The 16,612-nt window shown below is 58.3% G+C and overlaps 1 protein-coding gene across 1 annotated transcript in view; it reads left to right on the top strand.

Moving 5' to 3' along the window:
- Window positions 1–16,612, top strand: part of VAC14 (VAC14 component of PIKFYVE complex) — an 87,170-nt gene that overhangs the window by 47,167 nt on the left and 23,391 nt on the right. Inside the window, exon 14 of the mRNA XM_064160542.1 lies at window positions 2,048–2,180. Within this exon, the coding sequence (XP_064016612.1) occupies window positions 2,048–2,180 (133 nt within the window). The remainder of the gene's footprint in view (window positions 1–2,047; window positions 2,181–16,612) is intronic.

The following is a 16,612-nucleotide window of genomic DNA, read 5'->3' as shown; positions in this document are numbered from 1 at the left end:
CTCTTTTCTGCTCTTCTCTTTTCTGCTCTTCTCTTCTCTGCTCTTCTCTTCTTTGCTCTTCTCTTCTCTGCTCTGCTGCTATTGGAGTAGGCCACAGCAGTGCTGGGAGGGCTGAAGCCCTTTGCTGTGATGCCAGCCTGGCAAGAGTTGGAAGTGTTCAACCTAGAGAAGAGAAGGCTCCAGGGAGACCTTCTGGTGGCCCTTGAGTGCTTCAAGAAAGCAGGGGGACAGAGTTTTGAGCAGAGCCTGTTGGGAGAGGCCAAGGGATGATGGTTGGAGGTGTCCCTGCTGGCTGCAGAGGGCTTGGCCAAGATGCCCTTGGAGGGTCCCTTCCAGGCCAGTGCAGTCTATGAGGCTGTGAAAGCAGCTCAGTGGCTTTGCCATCAGTGAGCTGATTGCATCCTTAATTGGCTGCTCTGTGCTCTGCAGACAGCTCACATCAATCAAACTCCTCAGGCAACCTGAAGATAGAAATGGAAACCTTCCTGCTGGAAACACTCAGGATTGGGAGCAAAGAGGAGGTGGGAAAGAACCTTGGGTTAGCTTCTGTATCCCTCCCTACCAGGGTTCATTCCTAAGAGGAATGAAGGGAGAGAGCTCCCTGGGCAGCAAAAGGCTCCTTTCAAAGCCTCTCTTTGCTTTAGATGTGCTAAATAAACATTCCCCACCCCCAACGTGGGGGTTTGCTGTGGGAAAAGCAATCTTCACCTGCCAGCTCCTTGCCCTTCAGGGTGCCCTCATCACAGGCTGGTAGGGACCTCCTTGAGGGAAGTGAGTGTGAACTGGTGGCAGTGCCATGTGGCCCAGGACTGGCACCCCTGTGTGAGTCAGGGCTTGGGGGAATCTGTGCTCTGTGAGGCTGGATTCAGCCTGGAGAAGGCTCCAGGGAGATCTTAGAGCAGGCTTTCAGTAGCTGAAAGTGGGTCCAGGAGAGTTGGGTGAGGGACTTTGGACAAGGGTTGGGAGTGCCAGGATGAGGGATGACAGCTTTGAGCTGGGAGAGGGGAGATTGAGAGTGGAGAGGAGGAAGAAGTTGTTGGCAGTGAGGGTGGGGAGAGCCTGGCACAGGCTGCCCAGGAAGGATGTGGCTGCTCCCTGCCTGGAGGTGGTCAAGGCCAGGTTGGATGAGACCTTGAGCAACCTGTGCTGGTGGGAGGTGTCCCTGCCCATGGCAGAGGGGTTGGAACTGGCTGATCTTGGAGATCCCTTCCAAGCAGGGCAAGGGAGGAGATTCTGCCCCTTGGCTCTGCTCTCCTCAGACCCCACCTGCAGTCCTGGGGGCAGTTCTGCAGCCCCCAGCACAAGCAGGACATGGAAGAGTTGGAGCCAGCCCAGAGGAGGCCACCAAGATGCTGAGAGGGCTGCAGCAGGCTGAGAGAGTTGGGAGCCTGGAGAAGAGAAGGCCTGGAGGAGACCTTGGAGTGGCCTTGCAGGAGCTGAAGGAGGCTACAGGAAGGCTGGGGAGGGACTGGTGACAAGGTCTGGGAATGAGAGGAGGAGGAGGAGGAATGGGTTTGAAGTGGCAGAGAGGAGATTGGAACTGGATGTTAGGGAAGGGTTGTTTGCAGTGAGGGTGGGCAGAGCCTGGCACAGGTTGCCCAGGGAGGTTGTGGAGCACAGAATCACCCAATGTGATCTTTGATCACATTGGGTGATTCTGTGCTCCACAACCTCCCTGGAGATGTTCAGTGCCAGGTTGGATGAAGCCTTGAGCAACCTGTTCTAGTGAGAGCTGTCCCTGCCTATGGCACAGAGGGGTTGGAACCCACTGATCCTTTGAGCTCCTGATCCATTTCACCTCTGGAGGCCACCACAAGAGGTTTTCCCCTGGAATGAGGAGGGGAGAGCTTGCCCTTGCTCAGCTTGCTGTGAGCAGGTTGGATTCTCTGAGGTCTGAGGCTTGGACATCATCTTGCCATGCCCCAACCCTCCTCTGCCCAGCGCCACGACTGTGTTTTTGGGGGGGGGGGGGGTTCTGCTGTCTGCTTGAGGCTCCTTTGGCAGCCTCCTTTGGCTGTTCTAATTCCTTCTCCTCTTGCCTCCCCAGGTCCAAAAGGCTTAGAGTGCTCACCCTCCACCCCTACCATGAACTCCTACTTCTACAAGTTCATGATCAACCTCCTCAAGCGCTTCAGCAGCGAAAGGAAACTCCTGGACAACAGAGGAGCCTTCATCATCAGGTCAGAAGCCACTCCCCAGCCTCATCACCCCTAGGGCAGGGTGGGGACAGGGCTGATGAGGGTCAAGCAGCCAACTGCTCAGAGCCAAAACCATTTCTGAAGCCTCCTTTGGATGCTGGCAGATGGTTTCAGAGCCTCTCACATGCTGAGGCACCTCGGTCCTGGCTGCCATCCCCTCAGGCAAAGTGGCTCCTTATTAAATGGTGCTGTCAGAGCCCATTTCCTCAGCACACAGCTTAGACCAGCCAGGCCATGAAGGCAGGCAGGGGCTGAGGGTGAAAGTTCGAGTGAAGCCCACATGCTGCAGTGCTTGGAGTTGGGAGGTTTTGCTTTGATAGGTAAAGCAGCACAGGCTGGAAAACCAAGAGCTGTAGAGCTAGAAATCCAACTGCTGTGGAGCTGGAGGGCTCAGTGCTGTGGAGCTGCAGGGCTCAGAGCTGGAGGGCTCAGTGCTGTGGAGCTGAAGGGCTCAGTGCTGTGGAGCTGCAGAGCTCAGAGCTGGAGGGCTCAGTGCTGTGGAGCTGAAGAGCTCAGAGCTGGAGGGCTCAGTGCTGTGGAGCTGCAGGGCTCAGAGCTGGAGGGCTCAGTGCTGTGGAGCTGCAGAGCTCAGAGCTGGAGGGCTCAGTGCTGTGGAGCTGCAGAGCTTAGAGCTGGAGGGCTCAGAGCTGTGGAGCTGCAGAGCTCAGAGCTGGAGGGCTCAGAGCTGTGGAGCAGAGGAGGGCTCAGTGCTGTGGAGCTGCAGAGCTCAGAGCTGGAGGGCTCAGTGCTGTGGAGCTGCAGAGCTCAGAGCTGGAGGGCTCAGTGCTGTGGGGCTGCAGGGCTCAGTGCTGTGGAACTGGAGGGCTCAGTGCTGTGGAGCTGGAGGGCTCAGTGCTGTGGAGCTGCAAAGCTCCGGGCTGCAGGGCTCAGTGCTGTGGAGCTGCAAAGCTCCGGGCTGCAGGGCTCAGTGCTGTGGAGCTGCAAAGCTCAGAGCTGTGGGGCTGCAGGGCTCAGTGCTGTGGGGCTGCAGGGCTCAGTGCTGTGGGGCTGCAGGGCTCAGTGCTGTGGGGCTGCAGGGCTCAGTGCTGTGGAGCTGCAAAGCTCAGAGCTGTGGGGCTGCAGGGCTCAGTGCTGTGGAGCTGCAAAGCTCAGAGATGTGGGGCTGCAGGGCTCAGTGCTGTGGGGCTGGAGGGCTCAGTGCTGTGGAGCTGCAGGGCTCAGTGCTGTGGGGCTGCAGGGCTCAGTGCTGTGGAGCTGGAGGGCTCAGTGCTGTGGAGCTGCAAAGCTCAGAGCTGTGGGGCTGCAGGGCTCAGTGCTGTGGGGCTGGAGGGCTCAGTGCTGTGGAGCTGAAGGGCTCAGTGCTGTGGAGCTGCAGAGCTCAGAGCTGGAGGGCTCAGAGCTGTGGAGCTGCAGAGCTCAGTGCTGTGGAGCTGCAGAGCTCAGAGCTGGAGGGCTCAGAGCTGTGGAGCAGAGGAGAGCTCAGTGCTGTGGAGCTGCAGGGCTCAGTGCTGTGGAACTGGAGGGTTCAGTGCTGTGGAGCTGCAGAGCTCAGAGCTGGAGGGCTCAGTGCTGTGGAGCTGCAGAGCTCAGAGCTGGAGGGTTCGGTGCTGTGGAGCTGCAGGGCTCAGAGCTGGAGGGCTCAGTGCTGTGGAGCTGCAGAGCTCAGTGCTGTGGAGCTGCAGAGCTCAGTGCTGTGGAGCTGCAGAGCTCAGAGCTGCAGGGCTCAGTGCTGTGGAGCTGCAGGGCTCAGTGCTGTGGAGCTGCAGAGCTCAGAGCTGCAGGGCTCAGTGCTGTGGAGCTGCAGAGCTCAGAGCTGGAGGGCTCAGTGCTGTGGTGTAGGAGAGGTGGAGAAATCAGTCAAGAGGTTGGTAGGGGAGGGTTGAGCCTTGGGTTCTCCTGCCTTGCTTTCAGGGAGGTGACCTTAGAGTGAAGATGAGGAGGTCATGAGAGCCAAGCAGGTGATGAAGAGAGCTCCTTCTCTGAAGCTGGAGAGGTGCACAAGGTGCTGGTTGGGGGTGGGGAATCTCCTCCCTGTGATGAGCCTGAAGACCTCTCAAAGGCTGCTGAGCTGAGCTGGGGCTTGTGTTGTGCCTGCTTGGGCTCAATTTGGTGCAGGAATGCTTGGGGGATTGGTTCCCCAGCCCTGGAGGTGCTTCAGAGAGGCAAGAGATGTGTTTCTGAGGGTGATCAGGCTTGGTAGAGTTAAGCCATGGTTGGATTCCACCATCAAGTTCTTTGCCATGAGGATGCTGGAACAGGTTGCTCAGGGAGATGGTTGAGGTCCCATCCCTGGAGATGGTCAAGGGGAGGCTCGAGAAGGCTCAGCACAACCTGACCTAGCTGAGGATGTCCCTGCTGAGTGCAGGATGGGTTGGCCTGGATGAGCTTTGGAGGTCTTTTCCCACTCAAAACTCTTCCAGTTCTCTGAAAGAGGTTTTTTAAAGCCAAGATGAACCTTGGGCAGGGCAGGAAGTGGAGCTGCAGCTCAAGGATTTTAGGGCTTTCTTCTGCCCAGCCTTTGGTTTGAGCAGCCCTTGGTGGAGGAGGATGCTTGAATGGGCACAGGGCACGGGGCAGTGATGAGCTTGGTCCCATCTAAAGCTTTCTTATGTCATGACCACCCCAAATGGTTCCTTGCAGCTCTGCCAGGATGAGGTTTTGGCTCTCCCAGTATCTGCCTGGTGGTGTGGTGGGAGCAGCTGGTGGCAGCTCAGCCAGGCAGGGGCTTGTGTGGCTGACTCATGCCCCCCAAAATCCCCCCAAGCCAAGACAGAAAAGTCCTTTGCCACCTCACAACAGTGGCAGCAGCTCCAGGGAGGAGACAGACACAGCCTCCCTGGGCAACCTGTGCCAGGCTCTCCTCACCCTCACTGTGTCTCTGTGCTCCACAACCTCCCTGGGCAACCTGTGCCAGGCTGTGCCCACCCTCACTGCCAAGAGTTCCTTCCTCCTCTTTGCTCTCTATCTCCCTTCTCCACAACCTGTGCCAGGCTCTCCTCACCCTCACTGTGTCTCTGTGCTCCATAACCTCCCTGGGCAACCTGTGCCAGGCTCTGCCCACCCTCACTGTGTCTCTGTGCTCCACAAGCTCCCTGGGCAACCTGTGCCAGGCTCTTCTCACCCTCACTGTGTCTCTGTGCTCCACAACCTCCCTGGGCAACCTGTGCCAGGCTCTGCCCACCCTCACTGTGTCTCTGTGCTCCACAACCTCCCTGGGCAACCTGTGCCAGGCTCTCCTCACCCTCACTGTGTCTCTGTGCTCCACAACCTCCCTGGGCAACCTATGCCAGGCTCTGCCCACCCTCACTGTCTCTGTGCTCCATAACCACCCTGGGCAACCTGTGCCAGGCTCTGCCCACCCTCACTGTGTCCCTGTGCTCCACAACCTCCCTGGGCAACCTGTGCCAGGCTCTGCCCACCTTCACTGCCAAGAGTTCCTTCCTCATCTCCACTCTCTATCTCCCCTCTCCCAGCTCAAAACCATTCTCCCTCATCCTGGCACTCCCAGCCCTTGTCCATTCTCCCTTCCCAGCTCTCCTGCAGCCCCTTTCAGCTCCTGGAAGGCTGCTTTGAGGTCTCCCCGAAGCCATCTCTAGGTGGGGTAGGTGCAGGGTCTGGGTGAGTCGAGCCATGCCCTGGGACAGCAGCTGATGGCAGCTGCGAGTTGCTGCTGGTAACTGATCTCTGCTGCCTCCAGCCAGAGAACAAAAAGCAGGGTGGGAAGAAAGGAGGGGAAGTTTTACGAGGCAACTCTGGAATAAAAGATTGATCTCCTGCTGGATGGCCCCAGGGAACGTGGGAGCTCCGTGCTGCTATTTTTAGCCTCCTTCCCAATTGGAGCCGGCTGCTCCGTTCCCATGCCTCAACCCCTCCCTTGTCCAGCAGCCAGCTCAGCTGGTTCACACAGGCAGGGTGAGAAGCCAGCTCCGTGGTTGACTTGGGAGGTGCTGCTGCTGTTTCATCCCGGGCTGGAGAGCACAAGCCAGGGTGCTTGAGAAACCAGGGTGGGCTCCTCCAGCTGCTGGATCAAGTCCTTTGTACCCTGCAGCTTCTCCTCTCCTCTCCTCCAGCTGCTGGATCAAGTCCTTTGTACCCTGCAGCTTCTCTTCTCCTCTCCCCCAGCTGCTGGATCAAGTCCTTTGTACCCTGCAGCTTCTCCTCTCCTCTCCTCCAGCTGCTGGATCAAGTCCTTTGTACCCTGCAGCTTCTCCTCTCCTCTCCTCCAGCTGCTGGAACAGATCCTTTGTACCCTGCAGCTTCTCCTCTCCTCCAGCTGCTGGATCAGATCCTTTGTACCTGCAGCTTCTCCTCTCCTCTCCTCCAGCTGCTGGATCAAGTCCTTTGTACCCTGCAGCTTCTCCTCTCCTCCAGCTGCTGGATCAAGTCCTTTGTCCCCAGCAGCTTCTCCTCTCCTCCAGCTGCTGGAACAGATCCTTTGTACCCTGCAGCTTCTCCTCTCCTCCAGCTGCTGGATCAAGTCCTTTGTCCCCAGCAGCTTCTCCTCTCCTCTCCTCCAGCTGCTGGAACAGGTCCTTTGTACCCTGCAGCTTCTCCTCTCCTCTCCTCCAGCTGCTGGATCAAGTCCTTTGTACCCTTCAGCTTCTCCTCTCCTCTCCTCCAGCTGCTAGATCAAGTCCTTTGTACCCAGCAGCTTCTCCTCTCCTCCAGCTACTAAGCAGTGTGGCAGAGGCAGGTGGAAAGGACCTCTGGAGGTGATCCAGTCATAGAATCAACCAAGCTGTGGCTTCCACTTGCCTCTCCTAGCCTGTTCCAGGGCCCTCTCTGCCTGCCTGCTCTCAGCCCCTCTGGCCCCAGCCTGCACTGCTGCTTGGGGCTGTTGTGGCCAAAGTGCACAACCTGCCCTTGGCCTTCTTCACTCTCATCCCCTTGGCCTCTGCCCACCCATGCAGCCTGCCCAGGTCCCTCTGCAGGGCTCTGCTGCCCTCCCACAGCTGCTCCTGGCTTGCTGCCATCTGCAGCCTCCCTGCTGCTGGACTCAATGCCCTGCTCCAGAGCATCACTGAAGGCATTGCCCAGGCCTGTGCCCAGCACTGACCCCTGGGGCACAGCACCATCTGCCAGCTGCATGTGGCCTCATTCAGCACCACCCTCTAGGCCCAGCCCTGCACCCACAGCACCTATCAACCCCCTCTGGGGGATCTGCAGATCTCAGCTGCCCTCTGGGGCTGCTCTCAGCCCCATGGCTCTCAACCTTTGCTCCCCACAGAGCTGCTCCAAGCCTCTCAGCTGCACTCCTTGTCTCTCTTGACCTGGGGAGCCCAAAACTGGCCAGCAGACAGCAGCTGTGTCCCCAGCAGGGCATAACTGAGTGGGAGGAGATCCTCCCTTGACTTGCTCCCACACTTTTCCCTCTGGGAGACCTTTGCTTTCCCTGTCCCCATCAGCAGCACTGTCAGCTCCTCCTGCTGATTTGAGACAATCATTGCCAGCTGCAGGGTGAGTGCTGAGGGCAGAGGGGAGGAAGGGGACAGAGTTTTCCTCTAAGCACAGCAGATTTTCCTCCCTCACCCTGCCAGCAGGCAGGTCCATGAGGTCAGCTTGGGGTGGTCTATAGTTAAAGGTAGTTGATGTCTAACCCAAGCTGAACTTTGCTCTCTCTCTCTCTCTCCTGGGGTCTTTTAGGGTCCTGGAGGCAGAGGTTGAGGGGTGAGATTTGAGCAATCCACTCTGCAGCAGCCTCCAGAGCTTGAATCCATCTCTTGCTGTCTGGGGACTTTGGGACCCTAAGAGCTGCTGCCTGATGGTGAGGGGAGGGGGGAGGAGGGGAGAAACCTCCTCATGGGCAGAGCTGGGAGCTCTCTGCTGAGTGACCTTGGTGCCAGAGGGTAGCTCAGGGGGGGTGGTTTGCCAGGGTGGAGCTAAGTGGCAGCACAAAGGCAAAGAGCAGCAAAACCTCTCCAGAAGGAAGACCCCAGGTCAGGGCTTCTCCCTTGCCTTAGGATCCCCCCCCCAGGCTGAGGAGAGGTTCACCTGCCAGTTGCTGCTGCTGCATCCAAGAGGGTGCTGCTGCTGCTGCCTGCCCCCTTGGCATCCAGGGTGGCATCACCAGATCGAACCATGGTGTGGTGCCACCAGCCAAGGGGAGCTTGTGGAGGGAGAGCTCATGGCTGTGGTGCAGCTCACAGGCTGGGCTGAACCCTGGCCAGCAGGAGAGGGAAAAGGCCTCCTCAGGGCCCTTTAGAGCTGCTTAGATACCTACTGAAGGATGTAGCAAGGGGACTCCAGAGGGGACCAAATCACCCAGGGCAGGCTGAAGGATGTAGCAAAGGGACTGCAGAGGGGACCAAAGCACCCAGAGGGGACCATATCATCCAGAGCAGGCTGAAGGATGTGCCAAGGGGACTCCAGAGGGGACCAAATCACCTGGAGCAGGCTGAAGGATGTAGCAAGGGGACTCTAGAGGGGACCAAATCACCTGGAGCAGGCTGAAGGATGTAGCAAGGGGACTCTAGAGGGGACCAGATCATCCAGAGCAGGCTGAAGGATGTAGCAAGGGGACTCTAGAGGGGACCAGATCATCCAGAGCAGGCTGAAGGATGTAGCAAGGGGACTCTAGAGGGGACCAGATCATCCAGAGCAGGCTGAAGGATGTAGCAAGGGGACTCTAGAGGGGACCAGATCATCCAGAGCAGGCTGAAGGATGTAGCAAGGGGACTCTAGAGGGGACCAGATCATCCAGAGCAGGCTGAAGGATGTAGCAAGGGGACTCCAGAGGGGACCAAATCACCCAGAGGGGACCAAATCACCCAGAGCAGGCTGAAGGATGTGCCAAGGGGACTCCAGAGGGGACCAAATCAGCTGGAGCAGGCTGAAGGATGTAGCAAGGGGACTGCAGAGGGGACCAAAGCACCCAGAGGGGACCAGATCATCCAGAGCAGGCTGAAGGATGTAGCAAGGGGACTGCAGAGGGGACCAAATCATCCAGAGCAGACTGAAGGATGTGCCAAGGGGACTCCAGAGGGGACCAAATCACCTGGAGCAGACTGAAGGATGTAGCAAGGGGACTCCAGAGGGGACCAAATCACCCAGAGGGGACCAAATCACCCAGAGCAGGCTGAAGGATGTGCCAAGGGGACTCCAGAGGGGACCAAATCAGCTGGAGCAGGCTGAAGGATGTAGCAAGGGGACTGCAGAGGGGACCAAAGCACCCAGAGGGGACCAGATCATCCAGAGCAGGCTGAAGGATGTAGCAAGGGGACTGCAGAGGGGACCAAATCATCCAGAGCAGACTGAAGGATGTGCCAAGGGGACTCCAGAGGGGACCAAATCACCTGGAGCAGACTGAAGGATGTAGCAAGGGGACTCCAGAGGGGACCAAATCACCCAGAGGGGACCAAATCACCCAGAGCAGGCTGAAGGATGTGCCAAGGGGACTCCAGAGGGGACCAAATCAGCTGGAGCAGGCTGAAGGATGTAGCAAGGGGACTGCAGAGGGGACCAAAGCACCCTGAGGGGACCAGATCAGCCAGAGCAGGCTGAAGGATGTGCCAAGGGGACTCCAGAGGGGACCAAATCACCCAGAGGGGACCAGATCAGCCAGAGCAGACTGAAGGATGTGCCAAGGGGACTCCAGAGGGGACCAAATCACCCAGAGCAGGCTGAAGGATGTAGCAAGGGGACTCCAGAGGGGACCAAATCACCCAGAGCAGGCTGAAGGATGTAGCAAGGGGACTCCAGAGGGGACCAAATCACCCAGAGCAGGCTGAAGGATGTAGCAAGGGCACTCCAGATGGGACCAAAGCACCCAGAGCAGACTGAAGGATGTAGCAAGAGGACTCTAGAGGGGACCAGATCAGCCAGAGCAGACTGAAGGATGTAGCAAAGGGACTCCAGAGGGAACCAAATCACCCAGAGCAGGCTGAAGGATGTAGCAAGGGCACTCCAGAGGGGACCAAATCACCCAGAGCAAACCAGGATGGATCCCTGCCCAGCACCATCTCCTTGGCAGAGAAGCCCTCTCAGGCTTCCCCCCTCTCTCCTCTGCTCCAAGAGCCTCTTCCAAGGATATTCTTTTTCATCTTGGCCTCCCAGCAGCCAAAGGTTTCCTTTGGGGCTCTCTGCCATTTGTGACCTATTTGTTTTCAGCCAGCAAGATTATTCCCTCTTGGAAACTCTGGCCAGGAGAGGAGTTCTCCTTCCCCTTCTCCTCCCAAACCAGGCAGGTTTGCCCTCCCAAAGGGCTGTGCAAGCCTCACCTTGATGAGCAGACTCCAAGACCTCCTTCTGGCTAACTTGGGAGCATTGTCCCCTTGCTGGCACTTGGCAGGCCTGGCACAGCCCTTGAGCTAAGAAGCAAATATTCAGAGTGAGCTGCTCTGCCAGGGCCTCCTGGCAATGGTTTGGAGCAGCAGAAGAATGCAGAGAAGCTTCCAAAACATCACATGGGCTCTTTGGAGCAGTGCACTCATCCCTCTAGGCAGGAATGCTGCTGGGCTGGTCAGGAAGGCAGGCAGCAGAGGGGCACTGGAGCTTCTCAGTTGGGTTTGGTGCTTCTTGGAGGGGAGTTAGCAAGGCTGTGGGGTGGAGGAATTGAGTGAGAGGCTGAGTAACTAACCCCATCAGTCATGGAGTCATGCAGCACCTCAGTGTGCCCCTGTACCCCTGTGCCCAGCACTGCTCAGGCCACAGCAGCCCCAAGCAGCAGTGCAGGCTGGGGCCAGAGGGGCTGAGAGCAGGCAGGCAGAGAGGGCCCTGGGGGTGCTGGGAGAGAGCAGCTGCAGAGGAGGCAGCAGTGTGCCCAGGTGGGCAGCAGAGCCAGTGGCAGCCTGGGCTGGCTGAGGAGCAGTGTGGGCAGCAGGAGAAGGGAGGTTCTTGTGCCCCTGTGCCCAGCCCTGCTCAGGCCAGCCCTGGAGTGCTGTGTGCAGCTGTGGGCTCCTGAATTGCAGAGAGCTGCTGAGGTGCTGGAAGGTGCTGAGAGAAGGGCAGCAAGGCTGGGGAGGGGCCTGGAGCACAGCCCTGAGAGGAGAGGCTGAGGGAGCTGGGGGGGTGCAGGCTGCAGCAGAGGAGGCTCAGGGCAGAGCTGATTGCTGCCTGCAGCTGCCTGCAGGGAGGCTGTAGCCAGGTGGGGTTGGGCTCTGGTGCCAGGCAGGCAGCAGCAGCAGAAGGGGCCCCAGGCTGAAGCTGTGGCAGGGCAGGTGTGGGCTGGCTGTGAGGAGGAAGCTGCTGGCAGAGAGAGTGATTGGCACTGGCATGGGCTGCCCAGGGAGGTGGTGGAGTGGCTGTGGCTGGAGGGGTTGGAGCCAAGGCTGGCTGGGCACTGAGTGCCATGATGTGGTTGTTTGGGCAGGGCTGGGTGCTAGGTTGGCACTGAGTGCCATGGTGTGGTTGGTTGGGCAGGGCTGGATGCTAGGTTGGCACTGAGTGCCATGGTGTGGTTGTTTGGGCAGGGCTAGGTGCTAGGTTGGCACTGAGTGCCATGGTGTGGTTGGTTGGCTAGGGCTGGGTGCTAGGTTGGACTGGATGGTCCTAGAGAGCATTTCCAACCTGCTTCATTCTGTGTTTGGATTGGAGAAGCCCTTTGGGGCCAACACCACCATAGACATCAAACCATAGCCCAAAGTGCCATGGGTGCAGGGCAGGAGAGGAGATTCTGTGCCTTGGCTTTACTCTGCTCAGACCTCCCCTCCAGTCCTGCCTCCCCAGCACCAGGAGGGCACAGAGCTGCTGGGGTGAGGCCAGAGGAGGCCACAGAGGTGATGCCAGGGCTGCTGTGAGCACTGCTGAGGGAGCTGGGGGGGGTGCAGCCTGCAGAGGAGAAGGCTCCAGGGGCACCTCAGAGCTGCTGCCAGTGCCTGGAGGGAGCCTGCAGGGAGGCTGCAGAGAGCCTTTGGCTGAGGGGGGCTGAGGCCAAGGGGCAATGGTTTGGAGCTGAGGCAGAGCAGGCTGAGAGAGGAGCTGGGGAAGGAGTTGTGCAGTGTGAGGGAGGTGAGAGCCTGGCACAGGCTGCCCAGGGAGGCTGTGGCTGCCTCCTGCCTGGAGGTGCTCAAGGCCAGGCTGGCTGAGACCTTGAGCAGCCTGGGTCAGTTGAGAGGTGTCCCTGGGCATGGCAGGGAGGTTGGAGTAGATAATTTCTGAGCTCCCTTCCAAGCTGAGCCATTCCCTGATTCTGGAACACCTCCAGCCATGGGCACTCCACCACCTCCCTGGGCAGCCTCTGCCAATCCCTGACCACTCTGGCAGCAATGAAGTCTTTCCTCCTCTTCCACCTAAGCCTCCCCTGGCACAAATCCAGGCCAGTTCCTCTCCTCCTATCCTTCATCCTAGGGAGCAGAGCCCAGCCCCAGCTGCCTGCAGCCTCCTTTCAGGGAGCCACTGAGAGCAATGAGATCTTCCTCTTCAGCCTCCTCTTCTGCCAGACCTTCAGGTCCCCTTCCACCTCTTACTGCCAACTCCATGGCCCTAAAAAAATCCTTCTGCCCCCCCCAACGAGTGGGGCTAAGAGCTTTGAGTGGGTCAGAGGAGGACATTTGTGTCACCTCTTCCCTTCTCCCACTCTGGGTTCTGGCCACGTCGCGGAACAAATCCTTTGGCTTTGTGTGCTCTGTAGGAGGAAAAGAAAGAGAGAGAAAGGGAAAGAAAGCAACAACAGGAGGAAAAAAGGCTGGGGGAGGGGAGGGAAATGAAAATGCAGTGCCTTTGATAAACTGTGATATGAACTGGGGTGAAATCCAAACAGCTGGGGAGAGCTACAAGGGAAGCTTCTGTGTCGGGAGGCTGCGGAAAGGCTTCGGCTCTCTGCCTGCCAGGATGCTCCCTGGCTGCTTGCCCTTCTCTGCTTCATGCTTCTCTGCTCTCCAGCCCTCCCCCTCCTGCCTCCCAGAAAGGAGGAACTGAAGAAAGCTTCTTAGTTATTGAGCTTTTGGGGGTTTAAATAGCTGAAAGCAGGGATCTGTGTTCTGGGAAGGGACAACGAAGTGCAGCAGCAGCGGAGGGTGGGAGGTGATCTGCTGGAGAGCAGCCCTGGGGAGACCTCAGCAAGGCTTTGGGCACTGTCTCCCAGGAACATCCTCATGAGCAAGCTCAGGAAGGGTGGGATTGGAAGGGCAGGCAGTGGGATGGGTTAGGAACAGGTCCCACAATAGAGGGCAGAGATCAGAGGTGCCAGGTGCAGCTGGAGAGCTGTAAGCAATGGGAGTCCTGCAGGGCTGGGTGCTGGCTCCAGCCCTCTTCAGCATCTTCAGCATCTTCAGCAGTGCCACTGATGAGGGCACAGACAGACAGAGTCTGCTCAGCCTGTTTGCTGATGACACCAAACTGGGAGGCTTGGCTGAGACCTGGAGGCTGAGAGACTTGGAGATGCTGAGAGCTGGGCAGGGAGGACCCTAAGGAGGTTCAACAGGGATGAGTGCAGAGAGGACCCTCAGGGGGTTCAACATGGATCAGTGCAGAGTCCTGCACCTGGGAAGGAGTAAAAGCTACAACAGTAGAGGTTGGGAAGTGATCTGCTGGAGAGCAGCCCTGGGGAGACCTCAGCAAGGCTTTGGGCACTGTCTCCCAGGAACATCCTCATGAGCAAGCTCAGGAAGGGTGGGATTGGAAGGGCAGGCAGTGGGATGGGTTAGGAACAGGTCCCACAATAGAGGGCAGAGATCAGAGGTGCCAGGTGCAGCTGGAGAGCTGTAAGCAATGGGAGTCCTGCAGGGCTGGGTGCTGGCTCCAGCCCTCTTCAGCATCTTCAGCATCTTCAGCAGTGCCACTGATGAGGGCACAGACAGGCATGTGGGAGCTTGGTTGCTCCTGGGATAGCAGGAGCTGCATCCCTTGGGAAGGGTGGGAGATGCCTTCAGAGGGCTTGGAGATCTGCAGGGGGAGCAGTCCCAGAGCTCCACAGCCTCATGGAGCAGGAGCTGGAGGGGACAGACCCAATTTATCCCAGTCTGCAGGTTGGATGTAGGATTGCAGAGCCCTGGGAAGCATCCTGAAGGCCTTTAGGGGCTTGGTTGCTCCTGGGATAGCAGGAGCTGGATCCCTTGGGAAGGGTGGGAGATGCCTCCCCAGAGCCTGAAGAGCTGCAGGGGTAACAGTCCCAGAGCTCCACAGCCTCATGGAGCAGGAGCTGGAGGGGACAAACCCAATCTATCCCAGGCTGCAGGTTGGATGTAGGCTTGGAAAGCTCTGGGAAGCATCCTGAAGGCCTTTAGGGGCTTGGTTGCTCCTGGGATAGCAGGAGCTGGATCCCTTGGGAAGGATGGGAGATGCCTCCCCAGAGCCTGGAGAGCAGCAGTGAGGAGCAGCTTCTGGGAACCAGATCCTTATCCCAAGCTGCTCCAGGTGCAGGCAGAGCTCCCTGGAAGGATTTGATGGCTTTTGCTGCAGGAAAATGGGAACCACATGTGAGCAGCAGCCAGAGAGGGCTGGGATTCATCCAGGTCGGAGAGAGAGGCTGGAGGGAAGGAAAGGGAAGTGTACAGCAGGGTGGAAAAGCCTCCCAGGATGGCTAAGTTCCTTCCAAGGGCAGATCCCCACGGGGGTGGGGAGGGAGGAATATTTACACCATCCCTGAGATCCCAGCCAGAGTGCTCCAGGAAAAGTGGGATAGGGAAGGAAGGAGCCAGGGAAAGGAGCCCACAGCTTCCCTGCTTGCTGAGCATCTCCCCAGCAGCGAGCTTTGGCTGGAGCAGCTTCCAAGGTGTCCCCCAGGTTCTTCCTTTGCCTGGCTGAGGGCTTCCTCCTGGGGGTTGGTGCAGGGCAGAGAGGTGGTTTGGGGGGGGTCAACTGCTAAATGAACCCAAGTTTGACCTCATCACTTGGGAGCCTTTGGAGGGAGGATGTTGGAAGGGGGGGGAGGGTCTGCTGCTGCTTCCTGCTCTTGCTCTTGCTTCCTGCTCTTGCTCTTGCTTCCTCCTCCTGCTCTTGCTTCCTGCTCTTGCTTCCTCCTCTTGCTCTTACTTCCTGCTCTTGCTTTCTCCTCTTGCTCTTGCTTCCTGCTCTTGCTTCCTGCTCTTGCTCTTGCTTCCTCCTCTTGCTCTTGCTTCCTGCTCTTGCTCTTGCTTCCTCCTCCTGCTCTTGCTTCCTGCTCTTGCTTCCTCCTCTTGCTCTTGCTTCCTCCTCTTGCTCTTGCTTCCTTCTCTTGCTCTTGCTTCCTTCTCTTGCTCTTGCTTCCTCCTCTTGCTCTTGCTTCCTCCTCTTGCTCTTGCTTCCTCCTCTTGCTCTTGCTTCCTGCTCTTGCTTCCTCCTCTTGCTCTTACCAATGTGGCTCCTTGATTGATTCACCTCCATGGAGGAAGAAGCCCAAGCAGGAAGGCTGGGAGAGAGGTTGGTGCTCTTCTCCTCCTCCCCATCCCTGGAGATCTCCCCCAGGGTTATCCCCCAGGGCACACTCAATTGGAAGCCTCAAGGCAGGGTTGGATGTTTTGCTTCCTGCTGCTCTCATCGGGAGAGCTTTGGTGTTGCTGCTGCTGTTGTTGTTGTTGGTCCTTCCTGGCTGCTTGTTTTGCCCATGGTTCCCTACCAGCTGCTTCTGGGTGCTAGGTTGGCACTGAGTGCCATGCTTTGGTTGGTTGGGCAGGGCTGGGTGCTAGGTTGGCACTGAGTGCCATGCTCTGGTTGGTTGGGCAGGGCTGGGTGCTAGGTTGGCACTGAGTGCCATGGTCTGGTTGGTTGGGCAGGGCTGGGTGCTAGGTTGGCACTGAGTACCATGGTCTGGTTGGTTGGGCAGGGCTGGGTGCTAGGTTGGCACTGAGTGCCATGCTCTGGTTGCTTGGGCAGGGCTGGGTGCTAGGTTGGCACTGAGTGCCATGGTGTGGTTGGTTGGGCAGGGCTGGGTGCTAGGTTGGCACTGGGTCATCTTGGAGGTCTCTTCCAACCTGCCTCATTCTGTGGTTCTATGACTTGAGCTGCAGTGGTGCCAGCCACGGGGCAGCTCCCACCTCTCTGGGCAACCCAAACCAGGCTTTCCCCACCCTCAGTGCCAAACATCTCTCCCTTCTCTCCACTCTTTCACTCCAAGCCCTCACCCCTTGGCCTGGCCCAACAGACCCTGCTCAAAACTCTGTCCCCAGCTTCCTTAGAGCCCCCTTGAAAGGCCACCAGAAGGTCTCCCTGGAGCCTTCTCCTCTCCAGGCTGTACCTCTCCCAGCCTGGCCTCACAGCAGAGCCCTTCCAGCCCTGCCAGCACTGCTGTGGCCTCCTCTGGCCCTGCTCCAACAGGTCCCTGTCTGTGCTGTGCTGAGGACTCCAGAGCTGCAGTTGGGGTCTCAGCAGAGCACAGCAGAGGGGCAGGATCCCCCTCCCTGCCCCTGCTGCCCATGGATCAGGGCTGGCAGCACAAAGGTGCCAGCTCATCAGCAGCTCCTCAGCCACCAAGCAAGTTGGCAGGGTGGGAAGGGGTTGGGTGAGGGCAGTGACCACAGCTCCCATCTCAGCAGGCTGTGCACGCCCTGGATGGGCTCAGCCTCTCCTCTGCTCCCTGCTCTGTTTGTTCCTTTAACCTA

The sequence above is a fragment of the Pogoniulus pusillus genome, chromosome 20 (genome assembly GCF_015220805.1).
Source record: "Pogoniulus pusillus isolate bPogPus1 chromosome 20, bPogPus1.pri, whole genome shotgun sequence".
Taxonomy (NCBI): Eukaryota; Metazoa; Chordata; class Aves; order Piciformes; family Lybiidae; genus Pogoniulus; species Pogoniulus pusillus.
The sequence above is the reverse complement of the archived record's forward strand: the minus strand, read 5'-3'. Positions and strand labels throughout refer to the sequence as shown.